This window comes from Eubalaena glacialis, chromosome 18, assembly GCF_028564815.1.
Source record: "Eubalaena glacialis isolate mEubGla1 chromosome 18, mEubGla1.1.hap2.+ XY, whole genome shotgun sequence".
Lineage (NCBI taxonomy): Eukaryota > Metazoa > Chordata > Mammalia > Artiodactyla > Balaenidae > Eubalaena > Eubalaena glacialis.
Genome location: NC_083733.1, coordinates 60,361,527 through 60,377,683, shown reverse-complemented (window position 1 = coordinate 60,377,683; position 16,157 = coordinate 60,361,527). Strand labels below are relative to the sequence as shown.

At 63.0% G+C, this 16,157-nt stretch overlaps 2 protein-coding genes and 1 long non-coding RNA gene across 10 annotated transcripts; 2 read left to right on the top strand and 1 right to left on the bottom strand.

Moving 5' to 3' along the window:
• The first annotated feature begins 525 nt into the window (after positions 1–525).
• DMPK (DM1 protein kinase) lies at positions 526–10,622 on the top strand. Of its 7 annotated transcripts, none has more exons than XM_061174530.1 (15): positions 526–846; positions 3,018–3,109; positions 3,377–3,460; positions 3,553–3,648; positions 4,189–4,337; positions 4,499–4,592; positions 4,880–5,086; positions 5,231–5,431; positions 6,143–6,231; positions 7,552–7,660; positions 8,405–8,574; positions 8,665–8,762; positions 8,949–8,995; positions 9,309–9,394; positions 9,732–10,622. In XM_061174530.1, the coding sequence occupies exons 1-15, from the start codon at positions 687–689 to the stop codon at positions 9,889–9,891; spliced, it is 1,842 nt and encodes a 613-aa protein (XP_061030513.1). In that variant the 5' UTR covers positions 526–686; the 3' UTR covers positions 9,892–10,622. The 7 variants fall into 7 exon arrangements, with proteins under 7 accessions (XP_061030513.1, XP_061030510.1, XP_061030512.1 ...); XM_061174527.1 differs by having other exon boundaries at positions 5,168–5,416; XM_061174529.1 differs by having other exon boundaries at positions 5,168–5,416; positions 9,305–9,394.
• LOC133079167 (uncharacterized) lies at positions 6,625–8,989 on the bottom strand. 2 transcript variants are annotated; one of them, XR_009698069.1, is made up of 3 exons: positions 8,654–8,989; positions 8,401–8,494; positions 6,625–7,769 (listed from the first exon to the last, which is right to left on the bottom strand). It is a non-coding gene; the product is annotated as an uncharacterized LOC133079167 (long non-coding RNA). The 2 variants fall into 2 exon arrangements; XR_009698070.1 differs by lacking the exon at positions 8,654–8,989 and having other exon boundaries at positions 8,401–8,644.
• Positions 10,623–11,501: 879 nt separating the features above from the next.
• Positions 11,502–15,677, top strand: SIX5 (SIX homeobox 5). The gene is made up of 3 exons (XM_061173420.1): positions 11,502–12,324; positions 13,316–14,118; positions 14,394–15,677. The coding sequence occupies exons 1-3, from the start codon at positions 11,522–11,524 to the stop codon at positions 14,990–14,992; spliced, it is 2,205 nt and encodes a 734-aa protein (XP_061029403.1). The 5' UTR covers positions 11,502–11,521; the 3' UTR covers positions 14,993–15,677.
• Positions 15,678–16,157: the final 480 nt, after the last annotated feature.

Below are 16,157 nucleotides of genomic sequence, written 5' to 3'. Positions count from 1 at the left end.
CTTTGGCCAGTGGGTCACCCCTGATCCTGGCTCCTGAGGGCCTCCCTTCCCGATTCTCTCACCACCCCTTCCCCATCTCCTGCCAAAAAAAAGTCAGTGTAAAGCAGAGGGCCTGAGGGCTAAATTTAAACCATCCCAAAGTCTGAATCCTTGGCTGAGTCACCCACAAAGCTGCCCTGGCCTCCCGCCCCCCTTCCCAGGCCTCACCCCTTTTTCCCCCGCTCCCAACTCGAGAGCTTGGGAGGGGTGTTACCAAATCACTCTGAGCCTCAATTGGTCCCCTCTGGGGAATGGGAGGGCTCATCTTTGGCATCTGTCATACCTGTAGCGTTCCTCTGTGCTTTGCCTCTTCAGTGGGGGGGTAGTTTGAGGGTAGAGATTCTCCACCACCCCTCATCTCACACTGAAGCGTTCCCAGGGGCCCTGGAAGGAGCAAGTTGGGGGGGGCCTGGCTTGTGAGGGGTTAAGGCTGGGAGGCTGGAGGGGGCCGGACCGAGGGGTGGGGAGAAGGGGAGGAGGCCTTAGCAGCCAGCAGAGAGAAGTGGCCAGAGAGGCCCAGGGGACAGCCAGGGACAGGCAGACATGCAGCCAGGGCCCCAGGGCATGGACAGGGCCCTCCAGGCCCCGTGACGGGAGGACCCCGAGCCCCTGGCCCGGGGAGGGGGCCATGGTGCTGCCTGCCCGAAATGTCAGCCGAGGTGCGGCTGAGGCGGCTTCAGCAGCTGGTGCTGGACCCCAGCTTCCTGGGGCTGGAGCCCCTGCTCGACCTTCTCCTGGGCGTCCACCAGGAGCTGGGCGCCTCTGACCTGGCCCAGGACAAGTATGTGGCCGACTTCTTGGAGTGGGGTGAGTGCCTACCTACCTGCATGGCACCCCCCAGATTTGGGGGTGGGGGCAGGGCAGAGGGAGGAGGTGGGTCTGGGCTGGGTGTTGGGGGCAGGACGGACATGGGGAAAACCTCCCATTCAGGGGCCCAGAACTTGGGGCCTGGTCTTGGGGCGACATATTCCTACCCCTGTGCCACCCTGGCAGGGCAGAGTGAGATGAGCAGAGGCCAGGGCAGCCATGACTCAGAATCATGACTTGGGAGCCATGGTAAGCTGGGTTGGGCACAGCCTCTCATGGTCCCCCTGCACCCCCTTCCCGAGTCTAGGCCTAGGGACATGCTGGGGAGCCCTGTCTCCTAGGACCCCTCCCCACCAAAATGGGCCCTGTGGCCCTCCACCTTGGTTCCCCAGAGCGCAGGGGCAAGCGGAAGGGACAGCACAGGGCAGCTGCCAGGGGCGCGGCCGACAGGCAGATGTTCGGCGCCAGCCTCTCCAGCTGCTGCAACAGGTGCCCAGGCACTGGGAGGGCGTGGTGACTCAGGCAGGCCCGGGGAGAACCAGCTCTGCACACAGGCCCCACCGAGCACCCCCTCCACCCCCTGGTTGGAGGAGGAAGAATTAGGATTCTTCTGTGTGGGCCCACTTTCTCTGTAGGTTCCTCCTCCACCCAAAGTCCCTTTTGGCCAAGTCTTCCCCTGGAGACAGGTCCAGAGGGAAGATGCTTCATCTTCAGCCTCAGCCTCCTGCCTTGTCTGCCCCACTCCCTCCTGGCCCAGGCTCAGGCTCACTTGGGTTTCTGTCTCTCTAACATCTGCCATTCTGTCCCTCCACTTGTCTGTCCCTCAGTGGCTTGCTCTTGGTCCTTAGGCTCTGTGTGTCCCTGTCCCCGTCCCTGTTTCCTGTCTCTCTTCCTTCTCCCGCTCCCTCTTTTCTTGTGTCCATCTCTTTCTGACCCAGGCCCTGCTTCTCTCTCCCCATTTTGCAGATGTGAAGGTGGAGGCCAAGGGCTAGACCACTTGGCCTCTGGGAGAACCTTCTCCCCACATCCCCCCAGCCCTTAGTAACTCTCTCAGCCCCTCTTTTGCAGAGGATGAACTGAGACCTGAGGTGGGGGCAGCTCTCCTGTAAGGAGCACTCCTTTTGTGGCCCGAGCAGCATCCTGCGGCCCCTCCCCTGCCAGGCCGCTGGGGCGGGGGAGGGGGCCTGGGTTCCCGCTGCCTTAAAAGGGCTCAGTGTCTTGGCTCTCTCCTCCCTCCCCCATCCTGGGCCCTGGCTGCTGCTTCCCTGCTGGCCCACTCTTCCTGAACCCCGAACCCTCTCCATAACCCACTGTTATCTTCCCTCATTCCTAGTTGCACCCATTGCTCTCTCCCTGCTGCCTCAGAAGCTCCCAGCTTCTTCCACCTCCGGGAGTCCAGGCTTCCCTCTCCCCCTGCCTCCACTCTCTGCCTTCCCCCTCCCAAACTGCTCTCTGTAGCATTGCTAGCTGTAGGACCTTGGGCAGAGGACTTCACCTGTCTGAGCCTTGGTTCTTCATCTGTAGATACGGGGTAATAGTAAAACCTCCTCCTGGAGTTGAGAGCGTAGAGATAACACACTTGACTGTGCCTGCAGCACTGGAGCCGGGATGCAGATCCGCGCTGGCTTTGTCTCCCTCTCCCGTTCCTTCTCCTGGCCCCAGCCCTGAACTCAGGGTTTCCCAGAGTGTGGTCCAAGAGCCACCAGTATCTGAGCCTAGGATTAAACTGCAGGCTCTGGGCCATGACCCAAAACAGACTGAATGAGAGCCCTGGGGGTGGGCGGGGTCACCGGGAGTAGGGGCCCCGGAAGCCCAGGGAGCTCTAAGAACTGGGCCTATTTCTTCTTCCTCTGTTCTTCAGGGCCTCCCTTCGGCAGACTTGTTACCTCACTCTGTCCATCCTGCGCCCCCTAGAGCCCTCTGGCCCAGTGTCCTGTCCCAGAAAGGGGTTCCCAGGCATCCCACTTTTCTCTGTACAAGAGCAGTTTTGGGTCCCCAAAGCCTCACATAATGTTTATGTGAAGTCTTTAAGGAGGCAGACTAGTGCTAAGGGGAGGGGCAGGGGCAGGGGAGACTCAGTGACAGAGGGTGGGACTCTCTCTCCTCGTCTCCAGTGTCAGTCCCTGTGATTCTCGGTTCTCATCCACCCCCCTTCGCCCCCTCCCCCCCAGTGGAGCCCATCGCGGAGAGGCTTAAGGAGGCCCGACTGCAGAGGGATGACTTCGAGATTCTGAAGGTGATCGGACGTGGGGCATTCAGCGAGGTGAGCCTGGAGCAGCGGAGGCAGCTCAGTGGGGTTAGAGACCTGACTTTTCCTGCAGTGGGCGGGATGTTGGAGTTCCAGACGCGGGGCCTTAGAAATTGATGAATGACTGAGTTTAGAACCTAAGGCGGGGCTTGAGGCCAATGGGCGTGGCTTGCCGAGTGGGGGCGGAGCCAAGTCTGGCCCGGGTTAAGGGTGGAATCCAATCTGGGGGAGCCCTGGTGTTTCCCCGCCACCTCCGCTTCATTACCCTGTTTGGGCTTTCAGGTGGCGGTGGTGAAGATGAAGCAGACGGGCCAGGTGTACGCCATGAAGATCATGAATAAGTGGGACATGCTGAAGAGAGGCGAGGTGACGGCCGGGCTGGGTGTGCGGGGTGCTGAGGATCCCCCCCTTCCGTCCTCCCACCCCCGTCCGCTTCAGCTCCTCCGGGTGCCCCGCAGGTGTCGTGCTTCCGCGAAGAGAGGGATGTGTTGGTGAACGGGGACCAGCGCTGGATCACGCAGCTGCACTTCGCCTTCCAGGACGAGAACTACCTGGTGAGCCCCAGGCCGGGCGACTAGAGGGGCGGACCCCCACCCCTGAGGCTGTCAATTATCGAGGTGCGGGCAGGCAGAGGAAGTTCTAGGATCGGAGAGGTGCCTCGAAATGCATGCGGCAGTCCCTGGGTGTGGTAGGAGCTGGCCTTCCTTTCCCGGGATGGGAGATGTCCCTTACTGCCTTTTTCCCTAGGTTGATTCCGGGGGCACTACCTGGAATGAGAGTCTCTAGAGTCTATGTGGGAGCCACTGGGCAGGGGGTATCTGGGCTCCATACCCTGGACAATCGGGAGGTCTCTGGGTTCTCTTTTTCCTGACTCTCTTGGTCGGGGGTGGGGGAAGTGAATCTCTGTCCAGTGACATCGTGGGGGAACGAGGATTGGGGGTGGGCGTGTCTCTGATTTGTCCTGGGAGATCTCTTGGGGCTGGGGCTGCGGAGTCTCTGCCCAGGGATGGGGCGTCTCTGGGAGTCTTTGTCCCGGGCTATCGGCCGTGGGCGCCCAGGCGGGGTACGGACCCCCGTGACACGCCCCCTCCCAGTACCTGGTCATGGAGTACTACGTGGGCGGGGACCTGCTAACGCTGCTGAGCAAGTTTGGGGAGCGGATCCCGGCCGAGATGGCGCGCTTCTACCTGGCCGAGATTGTCATGGCCATAGACTCGGTGCACCGGCTGGGCTACGTGCACAGGTGGGCGCTGCAGGGGCTGAGGGCCGCGGGAATTGGAGAGCGTGGTCCTTAAGAGGGTGGGGCCCAGGCGGTGCTGCCTAGTGGGTGGAGCCTGGGAGATGGCAGGAGAGAGGCTCACTTATCCCTCTCCCTTCCCTTCTTCCCTCCTTCCCTCCGCGCAGGGACATCAAACCAGACAACATCCTGCTGGACCGCTGCGGCCACATCCGCTTGGCAGACTTCGGCTCCTGCCTCAAGTTGCGGGCGGATGGAACGGTGAGCGGTGCACCGCTCTTGGGCAACTCGGACTACCAATGACGGGTCGGGAGCGGGAACCGGAGGTGCAGCGTGGGGGCGGGGCTGAGGCGTGCGGGCAGAGCCAGGGTGAGGGCAGGACTAGATTTGGAGGGGAAAGAAGGAGGCGACCCAGGCCCTAGCCTGCCTGTGGCTCAGGCTTAGAACAGGCAAAAGGAGGGGCTAAGCTCTAGGGTAGTGGTTAAGAGGGGGCGGAGCCAGAGCTAGGAGGGGCGGGGTCAAGCCTAGCTCGGATCCTGTTGGCTCAGGTGCGGTCACTGGTGGCTGTGGGCACCCCGGACTACTTGTCTCCCGAGATCCTGCAGGCCGTGGGCGGTGGGCCCGGGACTGGCAGCTACGGGCCCGAGTGTGACTGGTGGGCGCTGGGCGTGTTCGCCTATGAAATGTTCTACGGGCAGACGCCCTTCTACGCCGACTCCACAGCTGAGACCTACGGCAAGATCGTGCACTACAAGGTGAGCACAGCCCGGGGAGCCCCTGACCTCTCCGCACATGCTCCCAGGTAACATCTCCTCTTTTCCCCTCCTTCCGAGCAGGAGCACCTGTCTCTACCGCTGGCAGACGCAGGAGTCCCTGATGAGGCTCGCGATCTCATCCAGCAGCTGCTGTGTCCCCCTGAGACGCGCCTGGGCCGGAATGGAGCAGGTGATTTCCAGAAGCATCCTTTCTTCTTTGGCCTTGACTGGGACAGCCTCCGAGACAGCGTGCCCCCCTTTACGCCGGATTTCGAGGGTGCCACGGACACGTGCAACTTCGATGTGGTGGAAGACGGGCTCACTGCCATGGTGAGCGGGGGTGGGGTAGGTACCTGCGATCCCTGGTCTGCAGAGGGTACCCCCGCATCCGACCGCCGTAACACTGAGGTTAGGAGAGTACCCTCCTCCTGGGGTCCTGAAATCATTCCTTCCCCAGAACACCTGCTCTGTGTGGCCCCAGGGCTGGGAACCCAGCAGTGACCTAGATTCACAGTCCAGTGGAGGACACTGACTTGTCCCCAGACAGTGATGCCCCAGAGAGATCAGGGCTGAGATGGGGGTGGGGGGTGCAGGGGGGTGGGCCTCCTGACCCAGCATGAAAGGTCCTGGAGGGCTTCCTGGAGGAGGGGGCTATCTGAGCTGAGACCTGGAAGGATGAGAGGTGAGAAAGCACCATAGAGGAATCTCCCTTGCTTAGGCCATCTCTCTCTCAGCTGTTGTATGAGCTATCCCGTGCTTGTTCAGCCTGACTGCCTTTGTGCTGGGCACAGCGGGGGACACACATGGACCAAGTCAGCCCTGGTCCCTGCCCTCATCTACTTACAGTCTGGAGAAATGTATAATTATACTGTGGCAAGTGCCCTGAGGGAAGCAGCAGGATGTAATAAAAGAAAATGACGCAGGGTCCACTTTAGATAGACCCCAGGATGGGGTGGTGGGGTGGGAGGGCACTTAAAGCCAAGACTGGGAAGGGGTGAGTGAGGGGCCATCCCTGACAGCCGCTGGTCACCTCACATCTGTGTTTCTCTCCTATAGGAGACGCTGTCGGATATGCAGGAAGGCATGCCACTGGGGGTCCACCTGCCTTTCGTGGGTTACTCCTCCTATTCCTGCATGGCCCTTGGGTAAGTGCTGCCCCTGTGCAGCTTGAGATGAGTGGACGGGGGTGGGGTGGGGGTGGGGGTTCCTGCCTCCAGAGGCCCCAGGAGGCTGCTCGGGGTTATCACATCCTGGCCCATTGGTGCCCAGGAGAATTGCAGGGTCAGTCTCGGAACCTTATTGTCTTGGGACTAAGGGCTTTTAGGAGCCCAGAATTGTAGGACATTAAATTCTCAGACCATAAGTACTTTGAAATTTAGATTCAAATGTAAAACCTCAGAGTCACAGACTCGGCCTTCCGGAATCTTCCGACCCTCCACTTTTAGATTTCTAGTATACAGTCATGGGACCTCAAAATCTTAGAGAACAAGAAGTTTAGAATTGTTAAGTCAATCTTAAAAGAACACGGACTCACTGAATTACATTCCACAAAGCCTTCTTAAAACATTGATTCTGAAAATAATACATTGCTTATCACAAGTATATTAGAAAATAGGGATGAGAAAAAGGAAGGCCGCCAGCAGCAACGGTCCCTGGCTCACAGCACACGTACCTAACAGCTGTGAGAACATGCTGTATTCTAATCTGTTTTGTTAGTGGACAATGTACCGCAAGTGCCATTTCTTGAACAAACTATAACACAATCCTGACCCGCTGGGGAGTGTTCTCCTTACTGGGCGGGTCAGGACTCAGCTAACCCGCCTCTCTGTCATGACCGAGGCTGGATGAACAGCCGCAGGTTGGTCTTGGCGCTTGTCGAGCATCATTGGGTCCTTGAGACATATTTCTACAAGAGGGACTGCTGGGTTGGAGGGGACATCACTTTTATTGCAATTTCATATTCCTTGGGAGGGTCTGTCTTCCTCCCAGCACCTGGGTCTGGGGGTGGGGGGGTGGCTGCTGTCTAGAGTCAGTCTTGGGGTCCAACACCCAGTCTGAAGACCACCTCTTTGGAGGTGGCCAGAGCTGGGAGTGTCTCCCTCACTTCCTGAGGCCCTTAGGAGAGGGGGCCTGTAAAGCGCACATGGAGACGGAGATGGGCAGATCCTAGAACATGGGTGTCCTGACCCCAGGTTCCTGAGGAAGGTGCAGAGAGGCCAGCTTCCAGGGGCCTGAGGCCATGCCAGGGGCAGGCCTTTTCCTAACGAGAGGAGGACCTGTCCCACCAGCCTGGCAATTTGTTGCCTTCACTCTGCCCCTCCCCCTCCTCAAGCCTGGAGCCTTCAGGTCTGGCTGCCCCAGGGCACAGGCTAGGGAGTCCTGGCTGTAAACGCAGGGGATCAGGGGATCGGCAGCCTCTGGGGTGAGGCCGGCTCTTCCTCCCCTCGCCCTCTTCCTCTCCCCAGGGGTGATGAGCTCCCGGGCTCCACGCCCATGGAACTGGAGGCCGAGGCGTTGCCTGAGCCACTGCAAGAGCCCAGCCTGGAACCCATGGTGCCCCCACCAGAGGAAACGGTGAGTCTTTAGGAGTCTTTAGAGGAGAGGGTCAGTGAGGGACGAATCGAGAGAAAAGGGGAGGCCTTCAGGGATAGTGTGCGCCATGGAGTGCTAGGCCCTCTGGGAGCTTCCTCGACAGAAAGAGATGGAAAACAAAGTAGAGACAAGGTTACTTCAGTCAGAAATGATCCCCACAGAGAAATTAAAACAGGTCAGTGAGTGTGCATGGAGGGGAACTCTCTGGGGAGGGGAAGCCCTGGAGAAGGAGGAGGACCACCCACTGGTCAGCAAAGAGAAGGGTAAGGGCTCTGAGGTGAGAACCAGCTGGTTTGCTCTGAAACATAAGAGGGTAGTAAGGCTGCGTTGTTCCAGGAGGAAGGAGGGTGAGGAGTGAGGAGAGGGGAGGCTGAAGAGGCCAGCAGACGCACACCAGACAGGGCCTTTAGTTTTCGTGTGGTGGGCCTCCTCCTGAGGGCACTGAGGGGCTGGAGAGATTCTCCAGGGGAGGGACATGGTCAAGCTGCGTAGTGTTATAGGAACAGCCCTTTGGTGTGGAAGGTGGATGGGAGGAGACCAGATTAAAGGCTGGAGATGAGGGCTGGTCTGGGTTAGGGAAGGAGGGGAATGAGCTGTGGGGATTCCAGAAAGATCTCGGGGGTGCAGGAATAGAGGTCAAAGGAGGATCCCAGGCCTGGAACCTATGCCTAAGTCTCGAATGCTCCAGGAGCCACAGGCAGCCCTAAGCCCGGTTCCCATACCCAGGCTGAAGCGGCAGTTCCAGAGGCCATTCCGGAGGCCATTCCGGAGGCGGTGGCAGAGGCCGAGGTGACGCTGCGGGAACTCCAGGAGGCCCTGGAGGAGGAGGTGCTTACCCGACAGAGCCTGAGCCAGGAGCTGGAGGCCATCCGAACGGCCAACCAGAACTTCGCCAGGTCGGGGTCGGGAGTCGGGGACAGTCACTACCTTTAGCAGCCTCTCTAGCCGAAATCCCGAAGGGCTCACGGTCCTTACCTCCCCTGCAGCCAACTCCGCGAGGCCCAGGCCCGTAACCGAGACCTGGAGGCGCACGTCCGGCAGCTGCAGGAACGGATGGAGTTGCTTCAGGCCGGGGGAGCCGCAGGCGAGTCCCTCATCCACCACCTTTCCTGAGGCGCCGGCGTGGGGGCGGGCGGGGGGGGGGCGGGGAGGTGGGCCCGCGGCGTGTGTATACACCTGGGGGAGGGTGAGGGGCCCAGGCTTGGGCACGCCGCGCCACCGCCCTTCTCCGTCCCTCCACGCGCCCTACGCCTCTCTCTTCTCCTTCCAGCTGTCACGGGGGTCCCCAGTCCCCGGGCCACGGATCCACCTTCCCATGTAAGACCCCTCTTTTTCCCCTGCGTCAAGCCTGCTGCCCCCTTTGCAGACTCTGTCCCCATCTCCCCGTACTCCTGTCCAGACTTAGAGGCTCACCCCTACCTCTTTGAGGTTCCAGTCAGCAGACACCCTCCATTCATGCCCAAATCTACCAGATCTCCCTCGGTTCAGGCCTCTCACCAAATCCCATCCAGGATCTCCCTAGATGACCTCCCCGACCTCGACTCCCCTCTCTGTCTCTTGCACCCCGCCGAGGGCGGCCGTGCCGAGCTGGGCTCGGATCGGGTCACCTGTCCCTTCTCTCTCCAGCTAGATGGCCCCCCGGCCGTGGCTCTGGGCCAGTGCCCGCTGGTGGGGCCAGGCCCCATGCACCGCCGCCACCTGCTGCTCCCTGCCAGGGTACGTCCGGCTGCTCACGCCCGCCCGCCGCGCGACCCCGCCCAGCTCCACGTACCCCAAGCCGCCTCTGCTTAGCTGCGCCTCTGCGGGGTGGGGCCCGCGGCGGGGAGGGAGGATGCTCGGGCAGCCAATCAACACAGGCCTCTAGGAGGCAGCCAATGAGGAGTTGGGACAAGACTTAGGCTTCCGAGCCGACCAATCACAGCTACCCGCGCTGTGAGGGGGCGGGGCGGGTGCAGGGAGTGTGTGGACCCTCTTATGGGCGTAGGCGGGGCTGGTCCCAGGAGCCAATCAGAGGCCCACGTCGCCAGTGCTGACCCCCGCCCTCTCCCCGCAGGTCCCTAGGCCTGGCCTATCGGAGGCGCGTTCCTTGCTCCTGTTCGCCTCTGCTCTGGCTGGTGCCGCCGCCCTGGGCTACATTGGGTTGGTGGCCTGCGCCAGCTATCTTGCCGCAGTCTGACCCCGCCCAGGAGCCGCCTTCGCCGCCTGAACCCTAGAACCCGAGCCTGTCCTCCACTCGGGCTCCGCTGGAGGGTTTGGTGACCCAGGCACGGCCCAGAAGCCACTCCCACCGCCCGCCAGTTCACAGCACTCCGAGCGTGGGTTTCCGCCCCAGCTCCAGCCCTGTGATCCGGGCCCGCCCCCTGGCGGCCGGGGAGGGAGAAGCCGGGGCCGCGGCTCAAGGGAGGCTTGTAGCCGGCAATGCTGCTGCTGCTGCTGCTGCTGCTGGGGGGATCGCGGACCTCTTCCTTTCTCCGGCCTAGCTGAGGCTCCCGACGTGGATGGGCAAGCTGCGACCTAGAGAAGGCAGCAGGGCCAGGGCTCGGCATCTGTTTTTCACCCTCCAGGCACCCCCACCCACATCGGCTTGCAAACCACAAATCCTCCTTGTGCATGAGGCCCTGCCCTCCCGGGAAGACTCTCTTTCCGCGGTGAACGTCTAGCGCGAGCTCCGCCTTTGCCTTTTGACAGCCCCGCTTTTTTCGGGGACTCTCGCGCCCTCCTCACGTGCGCTGCTCTCGGAGCCACAGCCGGCTCCGCCCGCCTCGGCAGTTTGGGTATTTATTGACCTTTCCTCCGACCCGCTGACAGGCTCCAGGACCCCAGCACCCTAATCCACGTTTTGGATGCACTGAGACCCCGACATTCCTCGGTATTTATTGTCTTTCCCCACCTAGGACCCCACCCCCGATCCTCGCGAATAAAAGGCCCTCTCGTCTGCCCAAAATTCTGAAATTCCTTCGTGTCCGCTGTTTGCTTTGAGGGCAGGAGGCTTTTCAGTGGGCCAATAGGAAGGCGAGTGGAGGTGGCCAATGGCCTGGCAGCAAGCTAGCGGGAGGCGAAGCGGACGTATCAGGGGTGGGGGTGGGCTGCGGGGCGTGGCTTCGACATCCGGCCAATAGGAGAAGAAGAGCGGGCCACCAGGAGGCACCGCCTCTTGTCCAGCTGTGGCCCAGCTGTGCCATCAGACCGCGGTGAAGGGGGGTGCTGGGCTGGCAGCTAGCGCAGCCATCCTCCTACCACTGCGCCTGCGCGGGCCACGCGCATCCGTTCCAGGGACTGACTTACGTTCAAGAAAAGTTGCTGCAAACTTTCTAACCCGTTTCCCCCGCCCCTTCTCCCAGCCAGACCCGCCCCCCTGCGGAGCCGGGAATTCCGAGGGGCGGAGCGCGGGCCGAGATGGGGAGTGAGGGGGGCCTTCGGAGGACCCTGGAGACGGAGGCGTGCAGAAGCTCAGTCTCGGGGTGGAGGCGGCTTCGCGCCCTTAGCCCTCCCGGACGGCCTGTTGCCTTCTCCGTTGTCCCGATGGGGAAACTGAGGCCCTGAGCCAGAGGCACACGCGGGGGGGAGGCAAAAAGCGCGGCCTGAGGCGGAGGGAAAACAAAGGGAGAATCACGAACAGACGGGGAGGGGGACGGGCACACACACAGACACTGGGACAGAGACCCTAACAGAGAACTGGGCCTGGCATCGGTGGTGAGGGGGGAGACGCGGGGTCGGCGGGAGAAGATCGGGAAGCGCAAAGTTGCTGGGGGGGTGCGGGGAGAGGAGACGGGCGGGGGAGGGGGCTGGGGAAAGCCCGAGGGAGGAGGAGAAGGAGGGAGGAACTTCCCAAAGTTGCAAAACATGGCTACCTTGCCTGCGGAGCCGAGCGCGGGGCCGGCGGCTGGGGGGGAGGCGGTGGCGGCGGCGGCGGCGACCGAAGAGGAGGAGGAGGAAGCGCGCCAGCTTCTGCAGACTTTGCAGGCGGCCGAGGGTGAGGCAGCGGCGGCGGCCGGGGCCGGGGCGGGCGAAGCGGCGGTGAAAGTGGAGGGCCCGGGATCCCCGGGCGTCCCCGGGTCGCCCCCCGAGGCCGCTGCCGAGCCGCCCACGGGCCTCCGCTTCTCGCCAGAGCAGGTGGCGTGCGTGTGCGAGGCGCTGCTACAGGCGGGCCACGCCGGCCGCTTGAGCCGTTTCCTGGGCGCACTGCCCCCGGCCGAGCGCCTACGTGGCAGCGATCCGGTGCTGCGCGCTCGGGCCCTGGTGGCCTTCCAGCGGGGCGAGTACGCCGAGCTCTACCGGCTGCTCGAGAGCCGTCCCTTCCCCGCCGCCCACCACGCGTTTCTGCAGGACCTCTACCTGCGCGCGCGCTACCACGAGGCCGAACGGGCCCGCGGCCGCGCGCTGGGCGCGGTGGACAAGTACCGTCTGCGCAAGAAGTTCCCGCTGCCCAAGACCATCTGGGACGGCGAAGAGACCGTCTACTGCTTCAAGGAGCGGTCCCGCGCCGCGCTCAAGGCCTGCTATCGCGGCAACCGCTACCCCACGCCGGACGAGAAGCGCCGCCTGGCCACGCTCACCGGCCTCTCGCTCACGCAGGTTAGCAACTGGTTCAAGAACCGACGACAGCGCGACCGGACCGGGGGCGGCAGCGGCGCGCCCTGCAAGAGGTGAGGGAACCCGGGCGGCGCCAGTCCCGCTTTCCCGGGGACGTGCCATCCACCAGCCTCCCTGCCCCCACCAGTGCCCGTTGTCCTCGGACACCCCTCGCTCACACCCTCAGGCCCAGCCGAGCGCGGGGAATCCGTGTGCATGGAACGGGCACGCGCCCCGGCCCTCTCCCAGACACCCGGACACCAATGCTCCTCTCGCGGAGGCCGAGAGACCGCCTCTCTCTGCTCCATTCAAGGCTCCGTCCCAGATCCCATCCGTGTCCGCGGCTAGACTTGGGGCGGCAGTGAGAAAATGAGGGGCTGCGGGAAAGGAGGAGGGGCCTTTGTCCTCCCCACCGGGCGTAGGGGCTTGTTCAGGCCCCTTCGCGGCCAGGCCCTCCCTGACCGTTGCTCGGTCTCACCTCCCCGCTTCCCGCCCCCCCTCAGGGCCCAAACAGCGTGGTCCGTCTTCTGTCTTTGTTGTGAAACGTGAACCTTCCCCAGCTCCGGTTTCCCTGTAACCCAAGCCCTTCTCCTCCCACCCTGCGCGTCGGCCTCCTACTCCTCCGACGCCCGGGGAGGAGGGGGGTCGGGGGAGGGCACCGGGAACTGAGCGGGCGACTACCTCCTTACTCTCTCCAAAGCCACTCGGCTGCTTTCAGGCCGACTCAGGAGACTTCAGGCAGCCTGGTTGCTCAGCCTCCGGGGCCCTGAGGCCGAGGAGTTGGGAGAGGAGGGCCTCCTTCCCGCCCCCCAAAGCGGCCAGCTTGAGCCTTTAGTCAGTGGTATTGCAGAGGCTCCTCCCTGGGGCCCTTGGGTGGTCTCAGAGACGAGGTTTCATAACCCCCTGAAATGGTGCACAGGAACTTGGGCTGGGGAAAGGTGGGGAGGCAGTGGGCGGCTTGTGCTTCCTCCAAGCACTTTGCAGCCGGCTCCGTGCAGGAATCGGGCTGCCCAGCGGGGAAACACAGCATTCGGGACCACAACTCACAATCCTTTCTCCGGCCAGCGAATCTGATGGGAACCCCACTACGGAGGACGAGTCCAGCCGCAGCCCTGAGGACCTGGAGAGGGGGGCGGCTCCAGTGGCGGCCGAGGCCCCCGCCCAGGGCTCCATATTCCTGGCCGGGGCCGCCCCTCCCGCGCCGTGCCCCGCCTCCTCCTCCATCCTGGTGAACGGGAGCTTCCTGGCCGCCGGCAGCTCTCCAGCGGTGCTCCTCAATGGGAGCCCCGTCATCATCAACAGCCTGGCCCTGGGCGAGGCCTCCAGCCTGGGCCCCCTGCTGCTCGGCGGGGGCGGGGGCGCCCCTGCACCGCAGCCCAGCCCCCAGGGGGTCAGCGAGGGCAAGACCTCCCTGGTCCTGGACCCTCAGACTGGGGAGGTTCGCCTGGAAGAGGCTCAGCCTGAAGCCCCTGAGACCAAGGGGGCCCAGGTGGCTGCTTCAGGGCCGCCTGGAGAGGAGGTCCCAGGGCCTCTGCCCCAAGTGGTGCCTGGCCCCCCGCCGGCTGCCACCTTTCCTCTGCCCCCAGGACCAGTGACTTCCGTGGCTGCTCCACAAGTGGTGCCACTTTCCCCACCCCCTGGCTACCCTGCCGGCCTGGGCCCCACCTCCCCACTGTTGAACCTGCCCCAGGTGGTGCCCACCTCCCAGGTGGTGACCTTGCCTCAGGCTGTGGGGCCACTGCAGCTGTTGGCAGCTGGGCCAGGCAGCCCCGTGAAGGTGGCAGCTGCCCCGGGCCCTGCCAACGTGCACCTGATAAACTCTGGGGTGGGCGTGACTGCCCTGCAGCTGCCTTCGGCCACTGCCCCAGGTACCCCTTTCTGGTGGCTGGGCGGGGGGTACAGTTACCTCAGGGAGGGATGGCACTGTCAGTGGGCTTCCCGGGGCAACGGTGGGGAGTGGGGAGCTCATCCCCGGCGGGTCCCAGACCCTCCCGTGCCAGGCAGTACCCTGAGGCTCGAGCCACGCAGACTTGGCCTCACCCTGACACTGAAGGGGCTCCTTTTGCCTCCGGCTGATCTCCCTGCCTGCCCTCCAGCGGCGTACTCTTCACCTCTGCGCCTGGCCCCTCTCCTCTCCCCACAGGAAACTTCCTGCTGGCCAACCCCGTGTCTGGCAGCCCCATCGTGACAGGTGTGGCCGTGCAGCAGGGCAAGATCATCCTCACCGCCACCTTCCCCACCAGCATGCTGGTCTCCCAGGTCCTGTCGCCGGCCCCCAGCCTGGCCCTGCCCCTGAAGCCAGACGCGGCCATCTCAGTCCCCGAAGGAGCCCTCCCGGTGGCCCCCAGCCCCGCTCTGCCGGAGGCCCACGCCTTAGGCGCACTGTCTGCGCAGCCGCCCCCCGCCCCGGCCGCCACCAGCCTGCCCTTCTCCCCAGACTCCTCCGGCCTCCTGCCCGGCTTCCAGGCGCCCCCGCCCGAGGGGCTCCTGCTGTCGCCTGCGGCCGTGCCCATCTGGCCAGCCGGGCTGGAACTGAGCGCCGGCACCGAGGGGCTGCTAGAGGCGGAGAAGGGGCTGGGGACACAGGCCCCCCATACAGTGCTGAGGCTGCCGGACCCCGACCCCGAGGGGCTGCTCCTGGGGGCCACGGCGGGGGGCGAGGTTGACGAGGGGCTGGAAGCGGAGACCAAGGTCCTGACCCAGTTACAGTCGGTGCCTGTGGAAGAGCCCTTGGAACTGTGACCCGCCGGGCCCTGTGGCTTCCCCTGACAATGGTGCTCGAGGACAGCGGGGAGGAGGGAGCCTCTCAAACACGAAGACGGCTGCCATCCACACACACTACACCCTCCCCGCGGCCGCTCAACCTCTCCACGCCCTGGAGGCCCACTCCTGTCCGGGGCACCGTCCTCTGACGGGACGCCTCCTCTGTTACAGCCCTCTCCTTGCTCTGCCTCCTGATCTACATGGGGAGATTTGGGGCTCCTGACTCAGGGGCTCTGCCCCCCTCGACCTGGTACTAGCTGTGAGCTGAAAGCCCTGCCGAATGGCTGGATTTCCATCCCCCTTGAGCCCTCTCCCTATCACTCCCTGAAACACTATTAATAGCTCCACTGACATCCAGTGTTCCCAGAACTGCTTGGAATCCGAGGGTGGAGGACGGGCAGTCCTGTGCCCGGAGACTGACGGACCCTCCCCGCCAGGCCCTTCCTGCCCACGAGGGATGCGGGTGTGCGGTCTGTGGGCCAGGGTCCTCCCTTAGCTCCTCCTGGACTAGAGCCCTCGGGAGCACGTCCAGCCCCAGACCAAAGATCCCTTGACCCTCGGGCCAACCCTGACCCCTGTGTCTAGTTTGTATCCTAAATCTTTATTTTTCTAGGATATGTTATGCCTTCATTTCAATTAAAATAAAGTTAACAGACAACTAGAACCTCGGGGGGTGTGGGTTATCTTCCAACGATTTGCCCAAGGAAAAGCTGAACCACAAAAAGCTCACCCTGAGATTCTGGCTTTCTGACCAGATGTTCTCTGAGGGGGAACAGGGTTGGAGGTCAGATTTGTGGTGCTGCTTGGGAAGGCGCCTGCCGTGAGCAGAGCTGAGAAAGCAGGGGACCAGGGGCCCGCTCGGGTCTGTCTCTTGCTGGTAGCAGTTTCCACTTTATTTAGTTGAAAACAATAAATAATCTATAAATAGAACAGGGCCGGAGGCATAGAGTGAGGTACGACTGAACAGGGGTGAAAGCATTTGATTCTGGGCTGGGCAAAGGACAGGCAGAGGGCAACTTCACCTCCTCGCATTTCATTGTGTGTCGGAGGGCAGGGGGGGGGCGGGGTGGGGGTGGGGGTGGGGGTGGGGGTCCTTCCTCCCCACCTGCGGCTCCTCTGATAGGCCAGGCCAGGCTCGAAAAGG

What these genes read in the sequence shown, in the direction of transcription:
- SIX5 (XM_061173420.1), top strand. Translation starts at nt 11,522, where the DNA reads ATGGCTACCTTGCCTGCGGAGCCGAGCGCGGGGCCGGCGGCTGGGGGG. An exon ending in AGCGGCGCGCCCTGCAAGAG is followed by an intron (nt 12,325 to 13,315) that starts GTGAGGGAACCC and finishes TTCTCCGGCCAG; the next exon opens with CGAATCTGATGGGAACCCCA. An exon ending in GCCTTCGGCCACTGCCCCAG is followed by an intron (nt 14,119 to 14,393) that starts GTACCCCTTTCT and finishes CTCTCCCCACAG; the next exon opens with GAAACTTCCTGCTGGCCAAC.
- DMPK (XM_061174526.1), top strand. Translation starts at nt 687, where the DNA reads ATGTCAGCCGAGGTGCGGCTGAGGCGGCTTCAGCAGCTGGTGCTGGAC. An exon ending in ACATGCTGAAGAGAGGCGAG is followed by an intron (nt 3,461 to 3,552) that starts GTGACGGCCGGG and finishes GGTGCCCCGCAG; the next exon opens with GTGTCGTGCTTCCGCGAAGA. An exon ending in ACCTGCTGCTCCCTGCCAGG is followed by an intron (nt 9,395 to 9,731) that starts GTACGTCCGGCT and finishes CTCTCCCCGCAG; the next exon opens with GTCCCTAGGCCTGGCCTATC.